At 37.2% G+C, this 17,715-nt stretch overlaps 1 protein-coding gene across 1 annotated transcript; it reads right to left on the bottom strand.

The window, feature by feature from the left end:
• Positions 1-14,719: 14,719 nt before the first annotated feature.
• Positions 14,720-16,768, bottom strand: LOC134669600 (uncharacterized). The gene is made up of 3 exons (XM_063527249.1): positions 16,299-16,768; positions 16,075-16,194; positions 14,720-15,979 (listed from the first exon to the last, which is right to left on the bottom strand). Exons 1-3 carry the CDS (start codon positions 16,432-16,434, stop codon positions 14,775-14,777), a joined length of 1,461 nt encoding a protein of 486 aa, XP_063383319.1. The 5' UTR covers positions 16,435-16,768; the 3' UTR covers positions 14,720-14,774.
• Positions 16,769-17,715: the final 947 nt, after the last annotated feature.

Below are 17,715 nucleotides of genomic sequence, written 5' to 3'. Positions count from 1 at the left end.
AAAAGCCCTTGCCGCCTTTTTATTTTTTTAATAAAAAAATAGAAGTGTATTTTTCTGCCGAAAATACGCCAACCTATTTGAGACAACTAAATAGTCGCGGTACTAATCATCTGTTTGGCTGTTTAATGGGCCTGTGCCTTCATTTAATATGGCCATTTCAAATTTTAAAAAGTTTGGAACTCGACAAATAATGGAATTTGTATGCAACATTGCAGTCCCAAAAGCGAGACTGCAATGTATTTAACTTTTTAATTTTTGACTGACCATAAACTACGCGCTTTGTGACCTATTTTTTAGATGGCAAAGTCGACTTTGCCGTCCATTTTTGAGAAAATAAAATTTAACACAAAGCGCACCTTAATACTCCGAATGTGTTACAACTAAGTGCACCGGGAAGTGCATTCAGAAGTAACTTAGCGGAAACATTGGGACGGAACCCGGCTCGGGTTTGGTAACTTTTACCACATAAATAAAGGTCGTAAAAGACACAAATATCCTACTAACATACTATATTCGGGCTCGTTACACTAACTCGCGTGTTAACGTAACTGGAAAATTTAATCATTCAAACTTATCCTCGGTCAGCAGCGCGATTTCATACACACGTGGTTGACTCATTCAGAGTAATGCTGTTGCTAAGGGGCTTTTCAAATTGCAATAAATATACTTTAAATTAGTGAAATGGTTGTAGAAAAATAGTAGTCTCAGACAAAAAAACCGAAACGTAGCGGCTTGGTACTGCTGATCCTGACTGTACAAAAATAAAAAACCGGACAAGTGCGAGTCAGACTCGCCCACCGAGGGTTCCGTGCTTTTTAGTATTTGTTGTTATAGCGGCAGCAGAAATACATCATCTGTGAAAATATCAACTGTATAGCTATCACGGTTCGTGAGATACAACCTGGTGACAGTCGGACGGACGGACGGACAGCGGAGTCTTAGTAATAGGGTCCCGTTTTACCCTTTGGGTACGGAACCCTAAAAATATCACGCAACTTGCCCCAACAACTGATTAAATCAAGGAATTCAATAATCATCATCATCATCACTATTAAAATAATTTAAAAATTAGAAAAAAAAGCAAACGTAGATGCATAGCTGAGGTTGATGCATTATTATACCGGTGTGAAGTTAGCAGCCAAAGTTAGCAGCCGCCGATAACCCAACCAAATTAAGAAGTCAAAATTTTTAATGTAAAAAATGTCATAGAAAACCACTAAAAGAGCACCTGATACATGTAATTACAAAGTAACCATACCGAACAAGACCACAAGTGATGAAAAACTAAAATATGTACATTTTCGTCACAGAATTCATGCTATCTGTAATATCGCCTAATAAAACGGCAAGCTAGCTCTAGAGGTTTTTAAAACCGGTTCCATGCAGCATGCAGCAAAAGCTGCTGGGATCTATAAGTGATACTCGACCATAAACTTGGAGAAAAGGGGAGACCAAGGCAAACTGAACCCAAAATATTCTAAATAGTTCCAGTATTCAAAGATTTTTACCATGAAGGACGGCAAGCAAGGGATTTTCGACCTATGTGACAGATAGCTACTGTCATAACCTACAAACGATTGTGCGTCGCAAGTTGATACTCGATCGATAAGACTAGTCAATTAACAGAAAATTATAAAATTAAGATTTTCTTACTTAAGTGGCTGCTGAGAGCTACAAGTGCTGAAACGGCCAGCAAGAGATTTTTGAAACCTGAACTATACAGCTAGATAATCATGCTAAAGAACTGCTGAGAGCTTTAAGTGATACTCGACCGCAAACATTGTGAAAAGGGGATATCAAAGCGAAATGTACCCAAAATATTCTGAAAAGTTCCAGTATTCAAAGATTTTTACCATGAAGGACGGCAAGCAAGGGATTTTCGACCTATGTGACAGATAGCTACTGTCATAACCTACAAACGATTGTGCGTCGCAAGTTGATACTCGATCGATAAGACTAGTCAATTAACAGAAAATTATAAAATTAAGATTTTCTTACTTAAGTGGCTGCTGAGAGCTACAAGTGCTGAAACGGCCAGCAAGAGATTTTTGAAACCTGAACTATACAGCTAGATAATCATGCTAAAGAACTGCTGAGAGCTTTAAGTGATACTCGACCGCAAACATTGTGAAAAGGGGATACCAAAGCGAAATGTACCCAAAATATTCTGAAAAGTTCCAGTTTTCAAAGATTTGTAGCATGAAGGACGGCAGGCAAGGGATTTTCGACCTATGTGACAGATAGCTACTGTCATAACCTACAAACGATTGTGCGTCGCAAGTTGATACTCGATCGATAAGACTAGTCAATTAACAGAAAATTATAAAATTAAGATTTTCTTACTTAAGTGGCTGATGAGAGCTACAAGTGCTGAAACGGCCAGCAGGAGATTTTTGAAACCTGAACTATACAGCTAGATAATCATGCTAAAGAACTGCTGAGAGCTTTAAGTGATACTCGACCGCAAACATTGTGAAAAGGGGATACCAAAGCGAAATGTAACCAAAATATTCTGAAAAGTGGTAGTTTTCATAGATTTTTACCATGAAGGACGGCAAGCAAGGGATTTTCGACCTATGTGACAGATAGCTACTGTCATAACCTACAAACGATTGTGCGTCGCAAGTTGATACTCGATCGATAAGACTAGTCAATTAACAGAAAATTATAAAATTAAGATTTTCTTACTTAAGTGGCTGATGAGAGCTACAAGTGCTGAAACGGCCAGCAAGAGATTTTTGAAACCTGAACTATATAGCTAGATAATCACGCTAAGGAACTGCTGAGAGCTTTAAGTGATACTCGACCGCAAACATTGTGAAAAGGGGATACCAAAGCGAAATGTACCCAAAATATTCTGAAAAGTTGCAGTTTTCAAAGATTTGTAGCATGAAGGACGGCAAGCAAGGGATTTTCGACCTATGTGACAGATAGCTACTGTCATAACCTACAAACGATTGTGCGTCGTAAGTTGATACTCGATCGATAAGACTAGTCAATTAACAGAAAATTATAAAATTAAGATTTTCTTACTTAAGTGGCTGATGAGAGCTACAAGTGCTGAAACGGCCAGCAAGAGATTTTTGAAACCTTTTTTTTTTTTTTTTTTATTATGAATGGGCTTACTCATGGCCACAGACTAGCCGAGGCGTAGACGTGGCCTACGATGGAGCGAGCTTGCCCAGAAGGTGCCTGTTCACTCTTGATTTGAAGGTTGCCGGGTTATAAGAACACGGAAATATAGACGCCGGCAGGGAATTCCATTCCTTGGCAGTTCGCATAAGGAAAGTAGAAGCAAAGCGCTTCGTGCGAATTGGTGGAATATCTACCATGTAAGGATGGAAACCGGCAGTGCGTCTAAAAGTCCGATGGTAGAATGGGGACGGTGGTATAAGCTCGTGTAGCTCTTGGGCACACTCCCCGAAGTGCAGCCTGTAGAATACCGACAGGCTGGCGACTTTCCGCCGATGGGCCAAAGACTGAAGCTTAGCCGTTAGCTTCTTGTCGCCAATCATCCTCCTGGCTCTGCGCTCCACTGAGTCCAAAGCGGCGAGTTGGTATTTAGCTGAGCCATCCCACAGGTGGCTGCAATACTCCATACACGACCGGACTTGAGCTTTGTAAAGTGTTAGAAGCTGTCCAGGTGTGAAGTATCGCTTCACCTTATTTAGGACGCCCAGCTTTCTGGCCGCAGTTTGAGCTTTAGACTCAATGAAGCTGCCGAAGCTGAGGACTGAACTCAGCTCCATGCCGAGGAGTTCCAGACTGTCGGCAATAGGTACAGATGCACCCCGGAAAGAAGGAGTCAGGTCGAATGGACTCCGTTTTGCGGAAAATAGACACGTCTGCGTTTTGGAGGCATTGAACGCGACCAGATTGTCATCACCCCACTGGGCTATACAGCTAGATAATCATGCTAAAGAACTGCTGAGAGCTTTAAGTGATACTCGACCGCAAACATTGTGAAAAGGGGATACCAAAGAGAAATGTACCCAAAATATTCTGAAAAGTTGCAGTTTTCAAAGATTTTTACCATGAAGGACGGCAAGCAAGGGATTTTCGACCTATGTGACAGATAGCTACTGTCATAACCTACAAACGATTGAACGTCGCAAGTTGATACTCGATCGATAAGACTAGTCAATTAACAGAAAATTATAAAATTAAGATTTTCTTACTTAAGTGGCTGATGAGAGCTACAAGTGCTGAAACGGCCAGCAAGAGATTTTTGAGACATGAACTATACAGCTAGATAATCACGCTAAAGAACTGCTGAGAGCTTTAAGTGATACTCGACCGCAAACATTGTGAAAAGGGGATACCAAAGCGAAATGTACCCAAAATATTCTGAAAAGTTGCAGTTTTCAAAGATTTGTAGCATGAAGGACGGCAAGCAAGGGATTTTCGACCTATGTGACAGATAGCTACTGTCATAACCTACAAAGGATTGAACGTCGCAAGTTGATACTCGATCGATAAGACTAGTCAATTAACAGAAAATTATAAAATTAAGATTTTCTTACTTAAGTGGCTGATGAGAGCTACAAGTGCTGAAACGGCCAGCAAGAGATTTTTGAAACCTGAACTATACAGCTAGATAATCATGCTAAAGAACTGCTGAGAGCTTTATGTGATACTCTACCGCAAACAGTGTGAAAAGGGGATACCAAAGCGAAATGTACCCAAAATATTCTGAAAAGTTGCAGTTTTCAAAGATTTTTACCATGAAGGACGGCAAGCAAGGGATTTTCGACCTATGTGACAGATAGCTACTGTCATAACCTATAAACGATTGTGCGTCGCAAGTTGATACTCGATCGATAAGACTAGTCAATTAACAGAAAATTATAAAATTAAGATTTTCTTACTTAAGTGGCTGATGAGAGCTACAAGTGCTGAAACGGCCAGCAAGAGATTTTTGAGACATGAACTATACAGCTAGATAATCACGCTAAAGAACTGCTGAGAGCTTTAAGTGATACTCGACCGCAAACATTGTGAAAAGGGGATACTAAAGCGAAATGTACCCAAAATATTCTGAAAAGTTGCAGTTTTCAAAGATTTGTAGCATGTAGGACGGCAAGCAAGGGATTTTCGACCTATGTGACAGATAGCTACTGTCATAACCTACAAAGGATTGAACGTCGCAAGTTGATACTCGATCGATAAGACTAGTCAATTAACAGAAAATTATAAAATTAAGATTTTCTTACTTAAGTGGCTGATGAGAGCTACAAGTGCTGAAACGGCCAGCAAGAGATTTTTGAAACCTGAACTATACAGCTAGATAATCATGCTAAAGAACTGCTGAGAGCTTTATGTGATACTCGACCGCAAACATTGTGAAAAGGGGATACCAAAGCGAAATGTACCCAAAATATTCTGAAAAGTTGCAGTTTTCAAAGATTTTTACCATGAAGGACGGCAAGCAAGGGATTTTCGACCTATGTGACAGATAGCTACTGTCATAACCTATAAACGATTGTGCGTCGCAAGTTGATACTCGATCGATAAGACTAGTCAATTAACAGAAAATTATAAAATTAAGATTTTCTTACTTAAGTGGCTGATGAGAGCTACAAGTGCTGAAACGGCCAGCAAGAGATTTTTGAGACATGAACTATACAGCTAGATAATCACGCTAAAGAACTGCTGAGAGCTTTAAGTGATACTCGACCGCAAACATTGTGAAAAGGGGATACCAAAGCGAAATGTACCCAAAATATTCTGAAAAGTTGCAGTTTTCAAAGATTTGTAGCATGTAGGACGGCAAGCAAGGGATTTTCGACCTATGTGACAGATAGCTACTGTCATAACCTACAAAGGATTGAACGTCGCAAGTTGATACTCGATCGATAAGACTAGTCAATTAACAGAAAATTATAAAATTAAGATTTTCTTACTTAAGTGGCTGATGAGAGCTACAAGTGCTGAAACGGCCAGCAAGAGATTTTTGAAACCTGAACTATACAGCTAGATAATCATGCTAAAGAACTGCTGAGAGCTTTATGTGATACTCTACCGCAAACAGTGTGAAAAGGGGATACCAAAGCGAAATGTACCCAAAATATTCTGAAAAGTTGCAGTTTTCAAAGATTTTTACCATGAAGGACGGCAAGCAAGGGATTTTCGACCTATGTGACAGATAGCTACTGTCATAACCTACAAACGATTGTGCGTCGCAAGTTGATACTCGATCGATAAGACTAGTCAATTAACAGAAAATTATAAAATTAAGATTTTCTTACTTAAGTGGCTGCTGAGAGCTACAAGTGCTGAAACGGCCAGCAAGAGATTTTTGAAACCTGAACTATACAGCTAGATAATCATGCTAAATAACTGCTGAGAGCTTTAAGTGATACTCGACCGCAAACATTGTGAAAAGGGGATACCAAAGCGAAATGTACCCAAAATATTCTGAAAAGTTGCAGTTTTCAAAGATTTTTACCATGAAGGACGGCAAGCAAGGGATTTTCGACCTATGTGACAGATAGCTACTGTCATAACCTACAAACGATTGTGCGTCGCAAGTTGATACTCGATCGATAAGACTAGTCAATTAACAGAAAATTATAAAATTAAGATTTTCTTACTTAAGTGGCTGATGAGAGCTACAAGTGCTGAAACGGCCAGCAAGAGATTTTTGAAACCTGAACTATACAGCTAGATAATCACGCTAAAGAACTGCTGAGAGCTTTAAGTGATACTCGACCGCAAACATTGTGAAAAGGGGATACCAAAGCAAATGTACCCAAAATATTCTGAAAAGTTCCAGTTTTCAAAGATTTGTAGCATGAAGGACGGCAGGCAAGGGATTTTCGACCTATGTGACAGATAGCTACTGTCATAACCTACAAACGATTGTGCGTCGCAAGTTGATACTCGATCGATAAGACTAGTCAATTAACAGAAAATTATAAAATTAAGATTTTCTTACTTAAGTGGCTGATGAGAGCTACAAGTGCTGAAACGGCCAGCAAGAGATTTTTGAAACCTGAACTATACAGCTAGATAATCATGCTAAATAACTGCTGAGAGCTTTAAGTGATACTCGACCGCAAACATTGTGAAAAGGGGATACCAAAGCGAAATGTACCCAAAATATTCTGAAAAGTTGCAGTTTTCAAAGATTTTTACCATGAAGGACGGCAAGCAAGGGATTTTCGACCTATGTGACAGATAGCTACTGTCATAACCTACAAACGATTGTGCGTCGCAAGTTGATACTCGATCGATAAGACTAGTCAATTAACAGAAAATTATAAAATTAAGATTTTCTTACTTAAGTGGCTGCTGAGAGCTACAAGTGCTGAAACGGCCAGCAAGAGATTTTTGAAACCTGAACTATACAGCTAGATAATCATGCTAAAGAACTGCTGAGAGCTTTAAATGATACTCGACCGCAAACATTGTGAAAAGGGGATACCAAAGCGAAATGTACCCAAAATATTCTGAAAAGTTGCAGTTTTCAAAGATTTTTACCATGAAGGACGGCAAGCAAGGGATTTTCGACCTATGTGACAGATAGCTACTGACATAACCTATAAATGATTGTGCGTCGCAAGTTGATACTCGATCGATAAGACTAGTCAATTAACAGAAAATTACTAATTAAGATTTTCTTACTTAAGTGGCTGATGAGAGCTACAAGTGCTGAAACGGCAAGCAAGAGATTTTTGAAACCTGAACTATATAGCTAGATAATCATGCTAAAGAACTGCTGAGAGCTTTAAGTGATACTCGACCGCAAACATTGTGAAAAGGGGATACCAAAGCGAAATGTACCCAAAATATTCTGAAAAGTTGCAGTTTTCAAAGATTTGTAGCATGAAGGACGGCAAGCAAGGGATTTTCGACCTATGTGACAGATAGCTACTGTCATAACCTACAAACGATTGAACGTCGCAAGTTGATACTCGATCGATAAGACTAGTCAATTAACAGAAAATTATAAAATTAAGATTTTCTTACTTAAGTGGCTGATGAGAGCTACAAGTGCTGAAACGGCCAGCAAGAGATTTTTGAAACCTGAACTATACAGCTAGATAATCATGCTAAAGAACTGCTGAGAGCTTTATGTGATACTCTACCGCAAACAGTGTGAAAAGGGGATACCAAAGCGAAATGTACCCAAAATATTCTGAAAAGTTGCAGTTTTCAAAGATTTTTACCATGAAGGACGGCAAGCAAGGGATTTTCGACCTATGTGACAGATAGCTATTGTCATAACCTACAAACGATTGAACGTCGCAAGTTGATACTCGATCGATAAGACTAGTCAATTAACAGAAAATTATAAAATTAAGATTTTCTTACTTAAGTGGCTGCTGAGAGCTACAAGTGCTGAAACGGCCAGCAAGAGATTTTTGAAACCTGAACTATACAGCTAGATAATCATGCTAAAGAACTGCTGAGAGCTTTAAGTGATACTCGACCGCAAACATTGTGAAAAGGGGATACCAAAGCGAAATGTACCCAAAATATTCTGAAAAGTGGTAGTTTTCAAAGATTTTTACCATGAAGGACGGCAAGCAAGGGATTTTCGACCTATGTGACAGATAGTTACTGTCATAACCTACAAACGATTGAACGTCGCAAGTTGATACTCGATCGATAAGACTAGTCAATTAACAGAAAATTATAAAATTAAGATTTTCTTACTTAAGTGGCTGATGAGAGCTACAAGTGCTGAAACGGCCAGCAAGAGATTTTTGAAACCTGAACTATACAGCTAGATAATCATGCTAAAGAACTGCTGAGAGCTTTAAGTGATACTCGACCGCAAACATTGTGAAAAGGGGATACCAAAGCGAAATGAACCCAAAATATTCTGAAAAGTTGCAGTTTTCAAAGATTTGTAGCATGAAGGACGGCAAGCAAGGGATTTTCGACCTATGTGACAGATAGCTACTGTCATAACCTACAAACGATTGAACGTCGCAAGTTGATACTCGATCGATAAGACTAGTCAATTAACAGAAAATTATAAAATTAAGATTTTCTTACTTAAGTGGCTGCTGAGAGCTACAAGTGCTGAAACGGCCAGCAAGAGATTTTTGAAACCTGAACTATACAGCTAGATAATCATGCTAAAGAACTGCTGAGAGCTTTAAGTGATACTCGACCGCAAACATTGTGAAAAGGGGATACCAAAGCGAAATGTACCCAAAATATTCTGAAAAGTGGTAGTTTTCAAAGATTTTTACCATGAAGGACGGCAAGCAAGGGATTTTCGACCTATGTGACAGATAGCTACTGTCATAACCTACAAACGATTGAACGTCGCAAGTTGATACTCGATCGATAAGACTAGTCAATTAACAGAAAATTATAAAATTAAGATTTTCTTACTTAAGTGGCTGCTGAGAGCTACAAGTGCTGAAACGGCAAGCAAGAGATTTTTGAAACCTGAACTATAAAGCTAGATAATCATGCTAAAGAACTGCTGAGAGCTTTAAGTGATACTCGACCGCAAACATTGTGAAAAGGGGATACCAAAGCGAAATGTACCCAAAATATTCTGAAAAGTTGCAGTTTTCAAAGATTTTTACCATGAAGGACGGCAAGCAAGGGATTTTCGACCTATGTGACAGATAGCTACTGTCATAACCTACAAACGATTGTGCGTCGCAAGTTGATACTCGATCGATAAGACTAGTCAATTAACAGAAAATTATAAAATTAAGATTTTCTTACTTAAGTGGCTGCTGAGAGCTACAAGTGCTGAAACGGCCAGCAAGAGATTTTTGAAACCTGAACTATACAGCTAGATAATCATGCTAAAGAACTGCTGAGAGCTTTAAGTGATACTCGACCGCAAACATTGTGAAAAGGGGATACCAAAGCAAATGTACCCAAAATATTCTGAAAAGTTCCAGTTTTCAAAGATTTGTAGCATGAAGGACGGCAGGCAAGGGATTTTCGACCTATGTGACAGATAGCTACTGTCATAACCTACAAACAATTGTGCGTCGCAAGTTGATACTCGATCGATAAGACTAGTCAATTAACAGAAAATTATAAAATTAAGATTTTCTTACTTAAGTGGCTGATGAGAGCTACAAGTGCTGAAACGGCCAGCAGGAGATTTTTGAAACCTGAACTATACAGCTAGATAATCATGCTAAAGAACTGCTGAGAGCTTTAAGTGATACTTGACCGCAAACATTGTGAAAAGGGGATACCAAAGCGAAATGTACCCAAAATATTCTGAAAAGTGGTAGTTTTCAAAGATTTGTAGCATGAAGGACGGCAAGCAAGGGATTTTCGACCTATGTGACAGATAGCTACTGTCATAACCTACAAACGATTGTGCGTCGCAAGTTGATACTCGATCGATAAGACTAGTCAATTAACAGAAAATTATAAAATTAAGATTTTCTTACTTAAGTGGCTGCTGAGAGCTACAAGTGCTGAAACGGCCAGCAAGAGATTTTTGAAACCTGAACTATACAGCTAGATAATCATGCTAAAGAACTGCTGAGAGCTTTAAGTGATACTCGACCGCAAACATTGTGAAAAGGGGATACCAAAGCAAATGTACCCAAAATATTCTGAAAAGTTCCAGTTTTCAAAGATTTGTAGCATGAAGGACGGCAGGCAAGGGATTTTCGACCTATGTGACAGATAGCTACTGTCATAACCTACAAACAATTGTGCGTCGCAAGTTGATACTCGATCGATAAGACTAGTCAATTAACAGAAAATTATAAAATTAAGATTTTCTTACTTAAGTGGCTGATGAGAGCTACAAGTGCTGAAACGGCCAGCAGGAGATTTTTGAAACCTGAACTATACAGCTAGATAATCATGCTAAAGAACTGCTGAGAGCTTTAAGTGATACTTGACCGCAAACATTGTGAAAAGGGGATACCAAAGCGAAATGTACCCAAAATATTCTGAAAAGTGGTAGTTTTCAAAGATTTGTAGCATGAAGGACGGCAAGCAAGGGATTTTCGACCTATGTGACAGATAGCTACTGTCATAACCTACAAACGATTGAACGTCGCAAGTTGATACTCGATCGATAAGACTAGTCAATTAACAGAAAATTATAAAATTAAGATTTTCTTACTTAAGTGGCTGATGAGAGCTACAAGTGCTGAAACGGCAAGCAAGAGATTTTTGAAACCTGAACTATATAGCTAGATAATCATGCTAAAGAACTGCTGAGAGCTTTAAGTGATACTCGACCGCAAACATTGTGAAAAGGGGATACCAAAGCGAAATGTACCCAAAATATTCTGAAATGTTGCAGTTTTCAAAGATTTGTAGCATGAAGGACGGCAAGCAAGGGATTTTCGACCTATGTGACAGATAGCTACTGTCATAACCTACAAACGATTGAACGTCGCAAGTTGATACTCGATCGATAAGACTAGTCAATTAACAGAAAATTATAAAATTAAGATTTTCTTACTTAAGTGGCTGATGAGAGCTACAAGTGCTGAAACGGCCAGCAAGAGATTTTTGAAACCTGAACTATACAGCTAGATAATCATGCTAAAGAACTGCTGAGAGCTTTATGTGATACTCTACCGCAAACAGTGTGAAAAGGGGATACCAAAGCGAAATGTACCCAAAATATTCTGAAAAGTTGCAGTTTTCAAAGATTTTTACCATGAAGGACGGCAAGCAAGGGATTTTCGACCTATGTGACAGATAGCTACTGTCATAACCTACAAACGATTGTGCGTCGCAAGTTGATACTCGATCGATAAGACTAGTCAATTAACAGAAAATTATAAAATTAAGATTTTCTTACTTAAGTGGCTGCTGAGAGCTACAAGTGCTGAAACGGCCAGCAACAGATTTTTGAAACCTGAACTATACAGCTAGATAATCATGCTAAAGAACTGCTGAGAGCTTTAAGTGATACTCGACCGCAAACATTGTGAAAAGGGGATACCAAAGCGAAATGTACCCAAAATATTCTGAAAAGTTGCAGTTTTCAAAGATTTGTAGCATGAAGGACGGCAGGCAAGGGATTTTCGACCTATGTGACAGATAGCTACTGTCATAACCTACAAACGATAATGCGTCGCAAGTTGATACTCGATCGATAAGACTAGTCAATTAACAGAAAATTATAAAATTAAGATTTTCTTACTTAAGTGGCTGATGAGAGCTACAAGTGCTGAAACGGCAAGCAAGAGAAACAGATTGAAATAAATGAAAGATAAAAAATAAATACCTAAATATAGTATTAAAAAAAATTAGCGTTTAGGACAACGAAAAAAGTATGATGTACAAAACAAAAAAGGAATGAAAAACTTGTGAGACGCATGTCATTACAATAAATCACAACTAAACCAAATGTATCGTGACAATAATAAAAAACGTAAAGTAAATCAAAGAAAATAAATGAAAAAAAAACAAAATCAGATTAAAATAAATATGTAAAAAACAATATGTTAGAGTTTAGGATAGCGAGAACGATATGATGTACAAACTACTAAACTAATGTGTCGTTACAATAAAGAAACGTAAAAAAAATGAAATAAAACAAAATTTGATTTAAAAAAATAAAACGCAAAAGAATGTTATGTTAGCGAAGGGACAGACAAAAAAAAATAAAAAAGAATGTTGCACCACTGCACCATACTTAATAAATCAAAGAAAATCAATGACAAAAGCAAAATCAGATATAAAAAATAGAAAAAAAAATGTTATGTTAGCATAAAGGACTGTCAAAAAAATATAATAATCTATCTATCTATCTATACATATAATAAAGCTGAAGACGGTCGAAAGTCTGTACATGGAAGATATTTGAAAAAAAGTTGGCTGGGGATACTTAGAATCGATAACAGAACACGTTCCAAAACTTTTTAGAATTTTTGTCTGTTTATCTGTTTGTCTGTTTATTTGAACGAGCATCACGTGAAAACGGCTGAACGGATTTTGATGAAAACTTAACTAATCTGTCGAGATAATTCCCGGCCAGGTTATAGGATATAAAAATTGAACCCCTAAAAGGGGGGCTAGCCACAAAACTCGATTGACTTAAGTTTGCCCCTGGATCTTATAGCGCTACTTAGGAAGGAGGGGCAAACTTTTTTCAAATATGTGCTACCACTATTGAGTACCCTGGTAAACTAACAGATGGCGCTGAATTTAATACGTTGTGACATGAATAAGCCACCGAGGAAAGATTTTGCCAAATTAAAAATGTACTCCAACTGTCTATCAAGTTGCGTTTTTATATCGAACAATTTTCGCGCTCGCTTCGCTCGCGTTTTCAATAACTTTTTAAGTCAAATTGCATTTTTTATAACAAAAAATTTTCGCGCTCGCTTCGCTCTCGTTTTCAATAACATTATAAGATATGATATAGGTGACATTCGGATGGCGACTGCAGTAGCATTACTCTGTTGCAACGTTACTGCTGCAGCACTGTCAATTTTCGTGATAAAATGATGTGACTGATTTCCATACTAAAAGTAGAAATGTACAACTGAACTGTCTATCAAATTGCGTTTATACATATATCGAAATATTTTCGTGCTCGCTTCGCTCGCGTTTTCAGTCACTTTCTAAGATATGACGATTGCAGCAGCATTACTCTGTTGCAACGTTACTGCTGCAGCACTGTCAATGTTCGTGATAAAACTATGTGACTGATTTCCATACTAAAAGAAAAAATCTACAACTGTATATCAAATTGCGTTTTTATATCGAACAATTTTCGTGCTCGCTTCGCTCGCGTTATTAATAACTTTCTAAGCTATGACGACTGCAGCAGCATTACTCTGTTGCAAAGTTACTGCTGCAGCACTGACAATTTTCGTAATAAAATTATGTGACTGATTTCCATACTAAAAGTAGAAATGTACAACTGTCTATCAAATTGCGTTTATATATCGAAAACAGTGGGCGTGGTTTACTCGCCTGCCGTGTAAGATGCTGCAAATCTTGAATTAGAGTTTGACCAGCGAGTGGCTGCACAAAAAAAAAGCGGCAAATTCAAAAAATCTTTAACTGGTAACACGAAGCATAGTGCAAAAAAAGTAATTTGATACTTGGTAATTCATACGTAATTAATTTTTGTTTTGATTAGTGACTGACTGAAGTCTGCAACGTAGCAGACTGTAAATTTAATACAGTAAACAGACTGAGGATATCGTTGCAATGCAATTATAACCCCTGGCTTCTAATTTAGCCCACTTAAAAATTAAAAATATGATTGAATAGTTATCATTATTATCAGAGATACTAAAAAACGAAGGAACGAATTGTTAGTAGACTAATCAGTCAATCATTACAAAAATATGTAGTAAACATAAATATCTTTACTTCAACTGTACAAAAAGTAAGTTATTATATTATCCTAAGATTCCTAAGTTATAGAAAATGATACTTTGTTGTTACAAATAAATTCCAGGACTGACCATTAAACGGCACCCTTTAAATCTCATTTCTTTGGTCGTTGAAGTCAACAACCAAGGCATATGTCATAATATTGAACTTGGTTCTCATATGACATTTATATTTTTGATAGGATTAAAAATTACTTTATTTGTGTTTTATTTTGAAGTTTTGAACTCGGGTTAATTACAGGCGATTATTTATTAAGCATAAATATTTCCCTTGTGCTATTAAAGTAAACCTTCACAAGGGAAATATTTATGCTTCCCGTTGTACTTATAAAGTTAGTAATAATAAAAAGTCACATATTGTATAATGGAGCTGAACTGAAGGTAGGTGAAAGAAAACACAATTTAGTTTCAATCTACTTTTAATATTGTTAGTTTATAAAGAAGGTGCCTATTTATTTAAGAATCATAATCGAAATCGGATTCAAGAAATTCAATTCCTGACAGAGAACTATCACTGTCATTGTCACTTTCCCGAACTTCTATTATGAATGGAGCTAGTTCAGTGTCTGTAATGTTGTCCTTAGACTTGTATTTTCGTTCCACATTTATTACATGGTCTGTACTTTTTTTCCAATCTTCCGGGGTAATCATTGCAAAACATTCTCGGATCAAGTTTTCCGTATCTGAACCCGGTAGCCCCACATTTCTGCTGGCTATTTTTCGCTTTGTGAGGCTCCATATCAACTCAATAGCGTTTAGATCGCAATGGTATGGAGGCAATTTAAGGACCTCATGCCCATGCTGCTTCAATAACTCCTCTGCTGCATATATGGGACCAATTTTATTTTCCTCAACGAGGCACATCAATTCCTCCTTTTTGAAACACTCTTCATATGGGATATTATTTTCCCTTAGCCATTTTTGAATATCAGCCTTTAAGCTGTGCATGGTTGGAGGCTTATTTATTTGTGTTACATGGTAACTGGCATTGTCCATAACAATTACACTGGGCTCAGTCAAATTTGGGATTAACATTTCTCGTAGCCACTTTAAAAAATTAGAACTGTTCATGTCATCATGATAGTCAGCTGCTTTGGATTTTGTGCTAAAAACAAGCAAAGCATTGGGCACAAATCCTTGCTCTGATCCAGCATGCACTATAATATGCCGCTTACCCGAGGAAATTTTTTCAACTAAACCGGAAGTTGAAGGCCCTTGCCATGACTTCTTCGGTCTGTAATTTTGATGGACATATGTCTCATCAAGATACACAATATTTTTTCCTTCTTCCCGTTTTTTATGTATAGCTCTAAGAAACCTTTGCCTCCACCCAGATATTTCAAACTTTTCCATGAGGATGGAGCGCTCTTCTTTATTTTTTTTAAACTCAAATCCGTTCTCGTGTAGTATTTTCCTCAGTGTTTCACAACATCCTGAGAATCCTATAGATTCTTTCAAATCCGCATGTAAGGCTCTTAGAGTAGGTACCTGCTTTTTGACGCAATAAAACTCATTAATTTTATTACGGATGGCTGACACATCAAAATTGTCTAAATTTGACACAGTTGGTGGCCGGGGTCGTTTTTTCCCTGGCGTATTCCATTGGCCTTGGTTAATAGAACCCTCTTTTTTAATTGTGCGTAGTGTACGAATGCTTGCACCTGAAAAAAAAACAGTTTTAACAATAGGAATTTTAACAAAAGAACACTAAAATATTAATAAACCTAGATGTGAAAATATAGATTATTTATATTACCTGTCATAGTAGACACTTTCTCTAAATAACTTGATTCTGATGCGTTATTATCAATAACATTCTTCAGTTCGCTTGCTAGCTTTTGAATAGTTTCTCTAACATTTTCGTCATCTACGCCCGCTGTAATATAAATAAATCATAAGTTTAGTAATACAAACAAATGTTCCTATCTCGTAAATTAAATTTGGTACAAGAAGCATCAACATTGTTTGATAATGACTTACCGGTCGCCTGAATGATTTCGTCCAATATTCGCTTCTTTTCTAGTAATCTCTCATTTTCGTCGTGTCGAACTTGATTATAGTTACAGATTATCGTAAATAACATGCTCCTCACACTGCTTCTAATCGGTTTAGCCATTATAATACGATATAAACTATAAACTTCCGTAACGAATGAACTAACATGAGAATTTGAGAATCTAGGTTATGTGTAAACTCGTTTGACAATATTTTTGACACTTTTGACAGCTAAAATTATTGCCATATATAGAATTCTCTAAAAACGCTTGTGCAGCGACTCGCTGGTCAAACATATGTTTGCAAATAAAAACTCACATAAATGTGACACAAATATCAATATTGTTTGGTAACAGAAGCTGTCAACATTTTGACAGTTGTTTGACACTTTTGACAGATAAAATTGTTGCCATATGAAGAATTCTGTAAAAATGCTTGTGCAGCGACTCGCTGGTCAGACTCTAACGCAATTATTCATAGAAAAAGTAATTGAATATGCACCGTTAATACGCCGTCGAGAATCACTCTAGAAATAGTGTTATTTGATAGCTTATGTAATGCACTCCACGATGCAGTGGGTGTGGATTACCAGAGATGTGACTTATTTGAAATACTTGTATTTAAAATGCAAATACAAAATGCAAAATACCTATTTTGTATTTTGTATTTAAATACCTTTTCAAGAAAACTATTTTGTATTTTATTTGAAATAGTTTTTGGGACCTATTTTCTATTTTCAAAATACAAAATACTTTATAGTAGGTAGGTAATGTAACTGTGGCAACTCTCTCATTCCTTTAACATGGAACTGTTGAATCTGTTTAGTAACGTCGGACATGACCACAAGCGTAGCGAGTGGTTAAAAAAGTGGAATCTTGAGTGTTGCGAGGGTTTCAAGGCACGAGAGGAGAACAAACTTTTCTGCCCTGGTGAAACACAAACGAGACGTTTTCATCACACTAACGAAAGGCATTTAATTGGCTAATTGGCTGTAAAACATTACAAATTAATGCTTTAAAAGTTGGCTGTTAAAAACCATCATCCATACCTACATCCTACCGGTTAATATGGGCCATTTTATTTAAAGTTGTCCCCTACATTTTTTTTTTCAAAATTGACATTTTTTATGTTATTTCTACTCAGAATCACGAGATCTTTCTATCCTTATAGGAGGAAAAAAGGGTCCCAAGGTTTTTTCCCATTCTGTTACCATTTTTTCATAGACTTTGTATGGCGGTTTCGGAATGGAAAGATCGAAAAATGTATGGAAATCTTGGGACACTTTTTTTCTCCTATTAGGATCAAAAGAACTCATGATTCTGAGTAGAAATAACATAAAAAATCCCAATTTTGAAAAAAAGTGCAGGGGACAACTTTAAGTAGAATGAATGCCCCATATGAG

Source organism: Cydia fagiglandana, chromosome 12 (genome assembly GCF_963556715.1).
Source record: "Cydia fagiglandana chromosome 12, ilCydFagi1.1, whole genome shotgun sequence".
Lineage (NCBI taxonomy): Eukaryota > Metazoa > Arthropoda > Insecta > Lepidoptera > Tortricidae > Cydia > Cydia fagiglandana.
This window is presented reverse-complemented; position numbering and strand designations above follow the sequence as displayed.